Source organism: Daphnia carinata, chromosome 8 (genome assembly GCF_022539665.2).
Source record: "Daphnia carinata strain CSIRO-1 chromosome 8, CSIRO_AGI_Dcar_HiC_V3, whole genome shotgun sequence".
NCBI classification, from domain to species: domain Eukaryota; kingdom Metazoa; phylum Arthropoda; class Branchiopoda; order Diplostraca; family Daphniidae; genus Daphnia; species Daphnia carinata.
The window spans coordinates 2,169,728-2,184,195 of record NC_081338.1 but is presented as its reverse complement, the minus strand read 5'-3'; the positions used below and the strand labels follow the sequence as shown (position 1 = coordinate 2,184,195).

At 40.1% G+C, this 14,468-nt stretch overlaps 1 protein-coding gene and 1 pseudogene across 1 annotated transcript; one reads left to right on the top strand and one right to left on the bottom strand.

Annotated features, from left to right (window-relative positions):
• Window positions 1–874: 874 nt before the first annotated feature.
• LOC130704138 (cuticle protein 19-like) lies at window positions 875–1,795 on the top strand. The gene is made up of 4 exons (XM_059496564.1): window positions 875–880; window positions 1,075–1,299; window positions 1,394–1,663; window positions 1,724–1,795. The coding sequence occupies exons 1-4, from the start codon at window positions 875–877 to the stop codon at window positions 1,793–1,795; spliced, it is 573 nt and encodes a 190-aa protein (XP_059352547.1).
• Window positions 1,796–9,846: 8,051 nt separating this feature from the next.
• Window positions 9,847–12,760, bottom strand: LOC130703841 (uncharacterized; annotated as a pseudogene).
• Between the last annotated feature and the right edge of the window lie 1,708 nt (window positions 12,761–14,468).

The window sequence follows — 14,468 nt, the reverse complement described above, 5'->3', positions numbered from 1 at the left end:
GGGCATAGTGGTTGGCAACTACCTTGTTGTTCTAACTTGTTTTACTTTCACACGTGCACATAGCCTATTGTCAACACCAAACTCACAGTATTGCACCAACCAAGTAGCCTAACTCGAATATTAGGCTAACGTCGATCGTCGTTTTTATCTCAATTAGGAAACGAGGTTAAATTAACCAAATGTTTTTCATAACCGATCAGAAGCATGCTTGCAGACAACGCTATAATATCTTGTAAAATAGTCCCGTGGAATAAATATATAAGTGGGATTATAGTTTTAATCTACCTGTCCTTATTCTGTTCAAAAATAACCAATCCCAGGAAGGAACGGCAAATTTTAAAAATCAGTTTGAGTAAAGAAAAAAAAAATGTCAACTGTTCTAGCCACAGAACTCACGGAGTGAAGGCAATAAAATATGATAAACTTACATGCGTATAGTGTTCACGGTTAAACCATATCGAGAAAGTGAAGGTTTATCTTTCTACATTCTGGTGTAGCGACTGACTTGGTTTGGTAATCGAGACAATTTTTGGTTACCAAAATAAAAAAAAAAAAAAAGGAGCTTCAATGCTGAACGTATATCGACACTCCCTCCCCCTGTCTCATTTGCAACTAGCCCAAGTTACCAGGTGAAGTACCTAGATTGTTTAGCTTTGTACTTGATTCATTTATTCTTACCTATTTTCCTAACCTTCTCGGACCAACTACTTTTACTTTAATCACATTTCTAAAACAAAGCAACACCTCCCACGTATTGCAGCCTAACGGTCACCACTCTCTACTCTGGTTTTTTGAATTTGGTACAAAAGGTGGGAATGCTGTTTCTGAAAGTATCAGTCTGCAAACTGCTTCTGCGAACTCACATCACTTTAATATGAAGGTACAAAATAATGCTAATAGTAGCTTACTAAATAAATAATAATAAATAATATAAATATAAGCACCGTTTTATACTGTACATATCGACAGATACTGCGGGCTCGCTTAAGAAAACATTACTGATGTCCGTTGTTTTTTTATGGAGCCTAAAATATTTTTAAAAATTAAATTTGTATCCTTTTTTTACGAATCTAGTTCATCATCCTGGTTGTTCTCTTTGCCGCTGCTGCTGCCGATTCCTACAAGGCGGTGGAATATGCCACCAAGTACGAAGCACCTAAATACGTAGCTCCTAAGTACGAATCACCCAAATATGAATCACCTAAGTACGAAACACCAAAGTATGAGGCCCCTAAGTACGAGTCCCCTAGGTACGAATCCCCCCAGTATGAAACTTCTAAATACGAAGAAGTGGCATACGTAAGTCTACTTTTTTTAGACTTAGTAATTTCTATTATTTCAGCCCTTTCCTCCAGAGGACGCCGTAAAATAACTTTTTTCTCCTTTCTAACAGGCCCCTCAGCCCTACAGCTTTGGGTACGACGTCCAGGATAAGGAATCGTTTACTGATTTTGATCACTCCGAGAAATCGTACGACAAAGTTACCACTGGATCTTACCGTGTTGCCCTCCCCGATGGTCGCACCCAGATCGTTACCTACAAGGCTGACGCTTACGGATACACCGCTGATGTGAAATACGAGGGAGAGGCTCAATACCCGGAAGAGACACAATACAAGACCCCCGCTTACCCTGCCCCTGCCTACAAAGAGCTGGAATACAAAGTCGCCTCAAACGTCGCTTCAGCTTACCCCGCTCCGACTTACGCTACCCCAGTCTACAAGACTCCCAAATACAAAGCTCCAGCTTACAAAGCTCCCGAATACAAAACCCTTGCTGCCTATGCCAAATACTAAGTCACGTGAACTATCTTGGAAATGATAATTATTTAAAAGAGAGTACAATAAAGTTTTTCTATGCAAGTTTGGGAAAACTGCAATTTGTCCTTCTAATCTACAAAAATATTTCGAAACCACAAATCATACTTGTAAATTCCTCGTGTTTCCTCGGATACGCAGAGAATGGAAAAAAACTAAATAAATACACTAAAAAACACAAAAATGCACTTTACGTATTTACATTAATATATATACTATACAAATGTATTGTACACACATATTTTGCTGGTAACAGAAAAAGGCTATAAAGTGATTGCCATTTCATACCAGTTTCATTCTTTGTTGCATTTCTTGAACCAGCTTGTTGGTGCAAAAATTAATGCTATCAAACCAGACAGTAAAAAAAAGTTTAAGCCTTCATATGATTAGGCTAACGAAGGGATTCAACTCACGAAAACCACATAGTTTCTAATTAAATAAACGCCGCCCCATACTTTGAACATCAGGCAATAGGAAATGGATATTGGAAATGCCTTGTTGGCTATTAACTAGCAAACGTGAAATTTTAGAAACTCACTGACTTTGAGGTATGAAGCAATCGTTGGTGATAGTCTGCGGTACTTCCCGCAAATTTTCTTTCTCTCTCAAATGGCATTTCCTTTCCCGGCGCCATTTCTGATACTTCCATCCGAGGCCGGTCTCATAGTTATTAAGTTTACTCTCTAATCATCTTTCGTGATTCTCTAGTCAAAAATGGAATTCTTTGGTAATTCCAAGACAAAAAATGATTTCGTGTGGAAGTGATTCTGTGCGCGCGCTGTGATTCGCTAACAGAAGTGCCACCCGACGCCGCCGGATGTGCCCTTCTATTTTTGACACATTGGATGGCTGAATTGGCCGGATGACGTGGCTGGGTTGCTAGCCTACGAACAAAAATGCATCTCGCACAAGAGGAGATGATAGCTAACGCTGCGGCTAGAGACGCAGGCATCTACGACGGGCGAAACGGATAGGTAAATACAACCCGTTGATGTCGTCGACTAATTACAAAGAGTAGTTTGAGGAAGTGATACGGTACGAAATCCAGGGGCATAGTGGCTGGGGTGAGCTGCAGAGATATCTGTGGTACGGGCGAATCCGATGAAAAAGTTGACGGGCAGACGCAATTTTTTGATTAACCTGATATAATGAGTAGGTGGACGGCCAAAAAGACGAGTCGTTTAAGTCGCAGATCACCGAATGCCACTAGGGACGAGCAAATTCAACCCAGACGGCGGGGGACAGATGCTTGTTCCACTGTGAGTTCGACGAGCAGACCTGGAAATATAACGGTTGGCCAACTAGCTATGGACCGCAAACGGTCATGGCAATCGGCGGAAAAAACCGCTAGCCAGTCAACGCGTATGCTAAGCAAAAGGTTTGAGAGACAGAGATTAATGGTGAGTAGAAGGACACGCATTGTGATTGGGTCAATGGGAAGAGCTAGCGAATGTGATGCACATCAAAGCAGCCGAACTACTTGAGGGGTAGAAATGATGAGGGGGTTTATGGGAAGGGGTGGCGAAAGAGTTGACGGACAAAATTTGCAAGCGGATTGACGAGCAGAGATTGTGAGCGTCCGACGGGCAGATGCAACGAAACAGTTGACGTGCAAATGACAAAAAGCGGTCGAAAGGGAGGCATAATGGGAACATTGTGGTACATATAATATAGCCTGTAGCGGCATTGCAACGCATACCATAAAAAAGGCAAGCTTAAAAATCATGCTAGCGTCACCTCTTCCCTCTCGGACGGGCTTAAAGTGGAAAAATAGGAAACAACGGAGAAATTTGTCCAAAAATTATAACAAATAATACAACTTTTAAAAAATACCTTATCCTTTAAAAAATTGTGGGATCCTCGGAATAATTTATAAAAACCTTGTTAAAAGTGTTTGGCTTTGTCAGGTAATTTGTGATTCTCTAAAAAACATGCGAGTCTTCTCAAAGCTTTGGGATTCTCGCTACACATTTTTTCTTTCTCATTCCTTGTGATCTGATTTTTTTTGTGTTTTAAAATTTAAAAAATAACAATAATATTAAAAAAAAATAAATAAGTAACAAAACTTACCCGATTTTCCACATAAACTTGTCTGGGTGCACAGTTCATTCATCCGAAGAAATCGCAAAATTTATGGGATTTAAAATGGTGTCAATGAATCTTAAAACGATAATGACTTTTCTTAAACAGTAGAAAATAATTTAAATAACATTCGGGAGTAATGCATTTAATGTAAACAAACAACTATTGTTGCTTACTTATCACTGAAAACACTGTTCTTCTTCAAAACTCATTGGGAAGCACCTGTTTTTACCAATATTTCCACATTTTTCTATATCTATATATTCGCTATCAAACCCAAATTTTCAATTCAATCATAATTTTTTTTCCGGGTAGTTCTTTTGTGAACTTTATTCGATTTTCGGCGGTTTTTAAACGATAGTTATAAAGATAATGTTTAAAAATAAAAAAAGCAATTTTCTATAAAGGAAGGCAGCTCAGCTTATTGAATAGACCGTGATTAGACCACGGAACTGAATTCAATTTGTTTTAAAGATAATGTTACAATTCTGTTGGAACAACATTTACATTACACTTGTCTTGTGTATAATGCTTTAAAGAGAAATGCATGTTTCTCTTTATGCTACTTTAAAGGCACGATTAGATAGGAACAGTCAGCGTGAAAACATCTAACAACATTGAATCCTTTTCCAAAAAAAAAGCACCGTTTCGGAAGATGTAGCGTTGAAAATCTGTTATTTGTTTTAATTGCTGATCGGTCACGTAAACCTCATCGGCAATTTTTTACTATTTGCACTTCCACCTCGACTGATCGGGTGATAATAGAAAACGGGCAAATTTGCGATAGCGATTTACTATTCAAAATTCCCAAACTCTGCAGGGAGGTCTCAGCTTTGTAAATTTTTCTGCCACGCGTGTTTTGCTCCTGTGGTGTAGGCTGACCTAGTAACTAATAAATTTTTGTTCATTAATAATCGTTTACCTGAATGTTGTTGTTATTTGCATTTTTTTTTTCTTTATTTGTAAAACGACAACAAAACGGGTTATACTGATTATTGACCGATTGTTAGTTTGTTAGTTTAAATTTATTTTGTTGGCATTAGAGATAAGACGGACTCTCCTTCTCTCGCCCCTAAACCGTTAAATTACAAAACAATCTTGTTCTGGAGGTTTTTCCTCAGTATACTTTACACCAACAGTTAAATTGGCACTTCAGCGATCTGCCTATTTGCGTCAGCACACTCCTTTGAAGGTGGGACATTTTCATGAGAAAAAAGGTGTAGTACAATGGAGTTGCCAGAGGTATGTCTAGGCATATGAGTATTTTGAAAATATTTGATGCATCTGTTCTTGTTCTAGGTGGAAACATGAGTGAGGAAAAAACCGAGTACTTGTTATGACTTAACTGGTTTTTCTTGAGGCTATCCAGAAAGACTTCCTTGAAACGAGCAACCTTAATTTTTTAATATTGCATGACTGCCGTAATGTTATGAATGATGAAGCTTTGAAAAAAAAAATATTGGCTTTATATGAAAAGTCAACCAACAGTCTACATCCAAGAATCCTAGAATTGACTGCATCAATTGTGACTAACATATGCAAGCCGATGGAACTATTCCAATTGATAACTATTCGGTAAAACAAATTGCAATCAGCTATTTACTGTTCAAACAATGTTTTATCAGCATTACGGTGAGGAACTATAAGCATTAAAATTTTGATTTCTACTCTAATCTATTTAAATTGTTGATTGAATATAGGCAATATGATATGGTATGATCACCCAAGCCGGGCATAGAAAATGCAAGGATAGTATCACTATTGCCAAACATCCATCACACAACGGTAGACCTTGTCGAAGAGAGATCTATTTTCAAAAAGGAGTTATTCGAAGCGACTACAAAAGTACAAAACATTACAACAAGTACATACAACAAAATAAAGAATTATGCAGAGTGCATATATATTGTTAAACTGCATTCTTTTTTCATTTATAGCTAACTGTGCTACAATCTGCTGTTGGCCGTTTCTTTGATGGCTGGACAGGCCATTAGTGGGCCGATAGGCTCGTCTTCATCCGGGTACTACACCACCAAGGCTCCTGAGTTCTACACAACGAAGGCGGAGTATTACACGGCAACATATAGTGCCCCTAGCTACTGCACCGAGGCTCTCAAGTACTACACGACCAAGGCGCCCGAATACTACACCACTACGTATGCTGCTCCGACGTACTACACTACAAAGGCGCCCGAGTATTACACCACAACATATGCGGCTCCTACTTACTATTCGGAGGCACCGAGATACTACTCCGCACCGAGCTATTACACAGAGGCTCCAGCATATTACACAACAACGTACGCCACTCCCAGCTATTATACTGAGCCATCGAAGTATTATTAATCGTGAAAATTGCGCTATCCGTCAAGCTTGATGACGGAAGAATTAGATCTTTTGTTATTACTTGTTGCCCTCGTTCCCAAATTAGTATTTCCCTGCCAAATATTGACGCATTAACTAGTCGTTCCATACAAATGTGGTCTATAAATGGAATCTCAAGTACAGCTATAATGCCGTTACCAAATCTATTTGTTTTTATTCTTTATCACATTTATCACAAAAAGACAAGACAATTTTGGTACGAGTTTTGAAGCAGTGCATTTTCTAACGAAAACCAAACTGTGACACATACAAACAACATTCACACACACACACACACACATCATTTGCAACAAGAATTTTGACTAGATTACTGATCCCAAAGATATACACATTTGGCTATGTACGTGATTCACTTCTGCTTCTTGTTCGTTTTGCTGCTGCACTACATGAGTCTTCTATCTTCGAAACAATTCATGTCTGAGAATGAAAATACAAGGAGTTTTTCTTGTAATAATCGACTAGGGAAAGGATTTAATCATATCATTCGTTATTCTTTAACGACATAAGAATATTGGCTGTCACGTCAGTACCTGTTAGGTGCGCGTGTCGTAACCGCAGGGCTAGTCAATCGAAACAGGGTGAGTTTGGACGCATGTAAAATGAGAGGACAAACATAACTTGATTCAGTGTAGTAAACCATTTGGACTCAGCAACAGCATGTGTATGTACTGTCTTAGTTTCAGCTAACTACGGCGCGATGCTGCTGTTGGTCGTTGTCTCTGTGATGGCTGGACAGGCCATGGGTGAACCAATGGGTTCGACTTCTTCTGCATACTAAACCAATTCAGCGCCTTACTACACTACGACGTATATGGTGCGCTCAGTTACTACACCACCAATGCTCCCTAGTACTACACAACAAAGAAGGCCGAGTATTATACAACAACATATGCTGCCACCAGCTACTACACCGAGCCTCCCCAGTACTATACGACCAAATCGCCGCAATACTACACAACTACGTATGCCGCTCCGACGTACTACACAACGACATACGCTACACCGAGCTACTATATTGAAGCTCCCCCTACATATTATGCTGCGCCCAGCTACCCCACCACTATAGTTGCCTATTACACAACAGAAGCAGCTACACTCCACTATTTTAATTCACATACTACACTGAAGGCCCGAAGTCTTACGCTGCCCCAAGTTACTACACCACGGTTGCTACTTCGTACTACGTGGAACCTACCTACTACACAACAACTGATGCTGCCCCGTCTTACAACATCACAAAGGCTACTGAATACTACACTACCACGTACGCTGCCCCAGCTTACTACACAGAGATCCCCATGTATTACAAGACGGCGGCTCCACAATACTACACTACAAAGGCTCTTGAATACACCACAACCTATGCTGCGCCAAGCTACTATGCAGAAGTCCCGAGGTACTACACCACCACTTACGCCACTCTTCCTTATTACACTGAGGCTCCGCAGTACTACACTACAAAAGCTACCGAGTACACAACAACGTATGCTTCGCCAAATTACTATATGGTGCCCGCCAAGTACTATTCTACTACTTATGCTGCTACGCTTTACTACACCGAAGCTACCCAATACTACAGCACGAAATCCGCTGAATACTACACTACTGCTGCGAGTATTACACCAAGAAAACTGAGTATTGCACAACCACTTACACATCTCCAGCTTACTACACTGAGGCCCCCATGTATTACAACACTGAGGCCCCTCAATACTACACTACAAAGGCGTCCAAGAACTACACCATAACGTATGCTGCACCAATTTATTACACTGAAGCTCCAGCATACTACACAACAACCTATGCCAGTCCTAGCTACTACACCGAGGCACAGAAGTACTATTCAGCTCCCACGTCGTCCATCATGTTCGATGATAGGAGAATTAGATTTAGTTTTATTTGCAGCCCTCGTTCCAAGGTGAATATTTCCCTGCCATTTACTTACTGTATGTATTAAAAAGTCTAAACGAATGTGATTTATAAATAAAATGTTGAATACAGCTATAATGTCGTTGCCGAATCTACTTGTTTTATTCTTTATTACATAAAGCTGATGAAGGCGTTTTTAGTATGTGTTTGTACAACATTGTAATTGCTGAACACAGTATCCAATTGGTATTTATAAATATGCTGGAAATTTATACATTCAGTTGCGTAGCACAGAGTCGCATTGATTCGTTATGTTAGCCCTATGGCATTGTGTAGTTGATGTGGTTAAAATCCATTTATCTTTCCGTTTGTAATTCAATATAACAGAATGAAATGTAAATTTTTTCTGCCAGTTTGCATTTACAACGCTAATGGCTATTTCCTAGTTTCAATCTGCAAATGTCTATGTTAAGGGAATGATCAAATGTTTGGCAACGATCGAAGTTTCGCTTTGTCAGTTTTTATTTTAGTTATTATAAAAATAATCAAAATGGTTGCGCTAAGCACTTGACTGACATGCTAGTATCCTCCAGAACTGTCACGATGTTGGCCCGGATCATATTACTGTACCATATGATCCCCATCGTGACATCAGCTGAAAGCTCTTACTTCTCTATTCAGTTTTGCATTGGAATGGATGGCCAATCCCATACCAACGCTTAACGTTTCGAGTTGTAATTGCTTACAGACTCTTGGTTACTACTGATCCCAACATTGGGAGGGTGCCATACTCAGTCATTTCAAGTGCCGCTACTGTTAGATGTTCACGCAACTATTATATACAGTAAATGACGACCACAAACCATGTTGTTAACGTTATCGTGTATTTTCCGTCTTAAACTACCTCTCGTTTAAATTCGGTGAAACTATTGTACAATGTAATAAATGAACAGTATCCAGAAAATGGTGATAAATAACATACGAGGTTCAGTGTTTTCCAATTACTACCGCACTAAGAACAAGAATGAAAGGTAACGTCAACTTTAATTAAAACATAGAGAATTGTATCAAACAAAACAATTAGTATAGAAGAAATTTGTTTAAGCTTGTCAGAGTAATCTAAAATGAACCATCACATACTGATACATACGCAAATTTCAATACTAACCAGACAGCTGAAAAATGAGTTGCATGTTACTGATAATTTACAGTATTATACGATGCAGGAATAGAGATGAAGAATGACTTACATTGAAGACTATGGTTGACTAAGTTAAGCACAGGTGTTGAAGATAACTTTATCCGTTTGCTATACGCTCATATTGCCCGCTCGTATTTCTAGGATTGCCGTTCGTGCCGCTGTGAGACGTGTGCGAAATTGAATACTTCATTCCACCTGCAGATAGGGTAATAACGATTGTAAACTATTCTTCTACGGTAACCCAATTGGAAAAGGGAACTAGAAGCTTCCATACCTGAAAGAAAACGTAGGGATGATCGGACAGAGAATCTTCCCAGAATTTCCAGTCGTGAAACTGAATATTTTCCCCACCCAGTGTAACATCGATGAACGTGTAATTCTCCGGAATGTATTTGAGCTTGTAAAGTGGTGGACTGGCCAGATGCATGTCGTATTGATCCAACAGTCGCTCAAGCTCCCGTCCGCGTTGATCAATCTTCCGGTATACCTGTAATGTTTGTTTCATTTGCATACAATAAAGCAACTTGTTTTGTGTTTCCTTTGCTAAATTATGCAGCAAAATATTTATTAGCACTATGACAAACCATGCCGTTATCCATTTTGGATGTTTGGCGCTGGCATCCATCCCAATCACCACAAGTCGGTGGCGCTTGTTCCAGCAATGGCAGCAAAGTGGAACTCAGATTTAACGAACTTGGTCGGCAGAATACGGAATAAAAAGTGGTATGCTTTGGTGCCCGACCTCAGTTGAATCTGTCGAAATTATAATGGTTATAACTTATCGTGCAGCCATCATTCTATTCGCTCTTGGCGATTTATTAGCTTTTATAACTCTTACCTCGGCAATATCGTTTCGTTTAACGGTTGGATCGGCCAATACAACCGAAGGGCGTGCTTTAATGTCCGTCATGAGAACAGATGAACGAGATTTCAGCTCGTCTGCTGGATATTTGACTAACTGCAAATGCCGGTTTTCCGCCACCAAATCCTCAAGACGAGTTTTCCATTGCCGATTTTCATGTGTTAACCTTTCAACTACCTTCTCTAGCTCTTCACTTCGCTTTGTCATTCGTTCTTTTTCTTTATTATGCTGAAGTCGTTCGCTAGTCATATCACGGTGTTGATTGATTTGGCCGGCTCTTATTTGCGGTGCAACCAGTGCGTTCTTCTTACCACCATCTATTAGGAAAGACATTGAAAGTAGAATGTTTAAATGAATTTTGTGTTAGCAACTGCAATAACATCGATGCATCTTTACTCTCTTATTATGTTTTGAGTGTAATACCATTGTAAATGGTTACACAAACGACTAGAATTCACAAACTCTAAACATAACAATCTGGCACGACATGTCAAAATACACGAAGAACGGTGTACCACAAGCAAGTATTGTTTTAGGATTAAAAGCACTATGTAAAATCAATTTAAACAAGCCACAGTCTAGGCTTTTTTGGTTATAAAAGTTCTCGGTATCAGTTGGTTCTATCCATGTCCCTATTCTCCACTGTTCTCATTCTATTGATTATTCGTTATGCGAGGCGACGTATAAGAATGTAAGATACGTTACGAGTCTTTGTTGCGTTACACTAAATGGCTAATATAATTTAGCAGGAAAGACCAAACTTCCCCCTGAAAAGAGGCAGTTTGTTCTCTTTTGGGAATCACGCGTTTTTACTGGGTACCGGTCGTTTGTTTGTTTCTGTGGAAGCCCTGCTATAAAAAAAGGAAAAGCTTCAAAAGCACTGATAAATGGCTATTGTAAGGGATACACGTGTTATGTTCCCAGGTCTTTGTAACGCAGCGAGGAAACCCTACATAATTTACCGATAGGTTACAGGCCAATCCCATCAAATAACTCACGCAAAGGTATCAAATGATGATTGCCAAGCCATTGAATACGGTTTATGACTGGGACTTACTCGTTTCAGACCACGGCTTATTCTACGGAAATGTTGTTAATCGTACGAGAGTATGCTTTTTGACAATAAATAAAGCATTCCAAGTTAAATAAACGTGGAATACTTTAGCATTCTTTACTGCCTTAGGCCATTCAAGTCCGTACTTACAAGAATGCATTACTTAGAGTGCATTGTAAAAAGTGTTTTAAACAAAATTACGTACCATTCGTTTCATGGTCGCCGATCAGTTGATCCAACCTTTTGAGTATCCCGTTAATTCTTTCTTCGATGTTTTTCCCCCACTACTTCGCTGTTTCTTTACTCTGTTCGTGCTTTTTATGTAGAGCAATCGGTACCACATGATGAAGAGGCTTTGCGTGCAACTGATGCTGACGCGGAGTACGATGCTGTACGGGCTGATGATGGATTGTCATCTCGTAAAGATCGGGGGGATTGCTACGCGTACTGCTGTTGTCTTCCAACATCAGTCGTTCAACATGACTCGTCGTTTGATTATCTTGATTCAAAGACTCTTCAGCAGGCTGCTGATGGTCTTCCAACTCGTGTATCGTAGCACCACGCTTTTTTATATGTGCAGGACCATCTCCACTTGAGTCGTAACCATTCTCTTTCATGGATTTCATAGCTTCTGATGACCGGTTGAGTTTACTTGTCTGATTGCAGATATTGGTGCTGCTGACTTCCTCCACTTTGATATCACTTATGCCCACCATCTGATGTATTTACACTTGGTTAAACAAAAGAATGTGTTATGATAGAAAATCTTCATGCGAAAGAGAATTCAAACTTACCATACCATATGGTAGTCCACTGGGAAGAACTTAGGGCAACACACATGCACAACACCATGGCCAAGACCAGATGCTCCTAAAACTATCTTACCCAAGACTAAATGCTGCAATTTTGTTGGAAATTTGTTTCAATTGTTGACAAAAACTGAAAATCAGTAAAATAACAAACACTTACCTCCTTCCCCAGCTGGAGCCATAGCAATTCCTTTCAGGGAGAGGGATCTAGTAGATCTGCATGTTAAACTAACACAAGTCTGATTAGTCAATTGTCTTGACGTCAAGCTGTAGATATTTGGCTTTGAGAAAAGCACAGTTGCTTGCTTCAGGGAGGTTTTCCCAACAAAGTTCGTCAAACCACTACAGAGAACGTAGGCCGACAACATTTTCAGTATTTCGTGAACTTGTCAACAAGCAAGCTTTTGTACGCCAAATTCCTACAGTGGAGAAAAATAGATGTAATTTAACGTAAAACGTTCTTGGGTAACAATTCTTCCCAATTTACCAGTCTGGGCAATTTATAACAGTATAGGGAATATGATGCCACTGGCTGAACAGTAGTCGTAACAAAAATGATGTAACAGACAAAACGCAATTCAACGTATTTAATTTTTGCAGACGATTCGTGGTACTAGAGAGTTCGACGCATGTTCTGTTTGGAAATGCGTCGTCTTGCGTCACAAACTCATGAGACCGTGACGGTGTTGGATGTATGCTGAATCCTGTGTACTAGATGAAATATTATACCCAATTTATATTACATTTGCTAAACATAGAAGAATTTTACAAAATGGCGTTGTTAATACGAAAAGATGTGTACAGTTTAACTAAAGAAAAGAAAATACCATATTGGAATAATACTGCAATATTGCATCCAATCCAATAATGCATAGCACTAGATCGGTCGTCCGCTTCCATAACCTTGAGAGCGCCTTTGTTTTTAAGGTAAGTAGTTTACTATCAAGTTTTTGTATATCCATTTTAATGATTGAACAATGTTTTTTCCATTACATTAATTTGAAAAATAACCCAAATGAGCCGTTAAAAAAAAAAATTCCCCATCAGAAACACCGAAAATGCGAGGCCAGAAGCTTTGGTCTGCCCCCGTCATTTGGACCTACCATACATAAGAAAGCTTTTTATTTGAATTAAACTCAATCTCCTGCTTTCCAAGTATTAGTGCTCAGTACTAGTATCAAGGTTTAGTTATCAGTGCTCATTCCAGGCTTTAGTGATCCATCCCAAGTGATTCTTCAAAGCAAAAATGAATCGAGTAATCTTCGGAATTGCTGCGGGAGTGTCTGCCTTAACGGTTTCCCATTGGTATACGGCCCGAAAACGCGAAGTTATTTCTTCTGCTGACGTTGACAGTTTGAACGGGAGAAGTTCTGTCAATGCCCATGTTTTGTCCGTCGACATCGGTGAAGAATCTTCGTCTTCGGGAAACGTCCCAACTGAAGACCGTGAAAATGAGGTTGCCCTGCTCAAGGAGGAAATGTTGAGACTGGAAAAGGAAAGAGACGAATTCGCTTTGCAGACGCAAAAATTATCCGAACAACTTTTGGAAGAGACATCCCGACGCGAGCATCTGCAAGCGAAGAGCTCATACCTTCAGGTGGAAATCGACACTAAAGCACGACTTTTCGAAACTGATCTTGATGATCTTCGAGCCGCCAATCGTGAAGCGATGATTGCAATGCATGATGATTTTTCCAAACAAAACGTGGCATTGGAGTTGGATAATGCTCGTCTCCGCTGCCAAAACGATTCGGTTTCGAATGATCTGATCAACGTTAGAGCTGAACGAGACCAAGCTCTTTTGGAGAATGCCACTCTGGCCAAAGAAGTCGGCGATGTCCAATCCAAGTTGCAAGCCGCACTGACCAACGTGCAAGACCTGCAAACGGCAGCTGATTCCAGCGAGAAGGAGCTATTGCAAATTCGTGCTGAACTGGTTTCCAGCGCAGCAAGAATTGCGGAACTAGAATCAGTAAACCTTCACCAGAGCAACAAGCTTGCCGAATTGGAAACGATGGTCCAAGAACAGAGCAGATCGACTCTCGTGACTCCGGAATCGGAGGAACCTGTTGCTGCTCTCGAGGAGAACGAAGCTTTGCCCGAATTGCACGCTCGTGATGAACAAACTGAGGTTGTTGACGAATCTGCGAAGCCATCTTCCCAAGATGACGCGCAGGACGTCGCTTCTCCTCCACTCGTGCAAGAGGCTGCTCCACGCCGTGAGAAGGTGCCAGAAGTTCCCGTGTTTCCATGTATGGATATCCGCTTTAGGAATCAAGATATCCAAGGATATACTATCGTCCTGGATTCGTCTGGAGAACTTCAGGATACCATCAGCCCAAAGCAACAACTCGTTGAGGAGTTGAAACCTGTGGCATCACCACCAGCCA

Bases quoted from the DNA above. Each gene is read 5' to 3' on its own strand.
- LOC130704138 (XM_059496564.1), top strand. The intron at 1,300-1,393 runs GTAAGTCTACTT...CCTTTCTAACAG, and splicing joins AATACGAAGAAGTGGCATAC to GCCCCTCAGCCCTACAGCTT. The intron at 1,664-1,723 runs GTCGCCTCAAAC...CCAGTCTACAAG, and splicing joins ACAAAGAGCTGGAATACAAA to ACTCCCAAATACAAAGCTCC.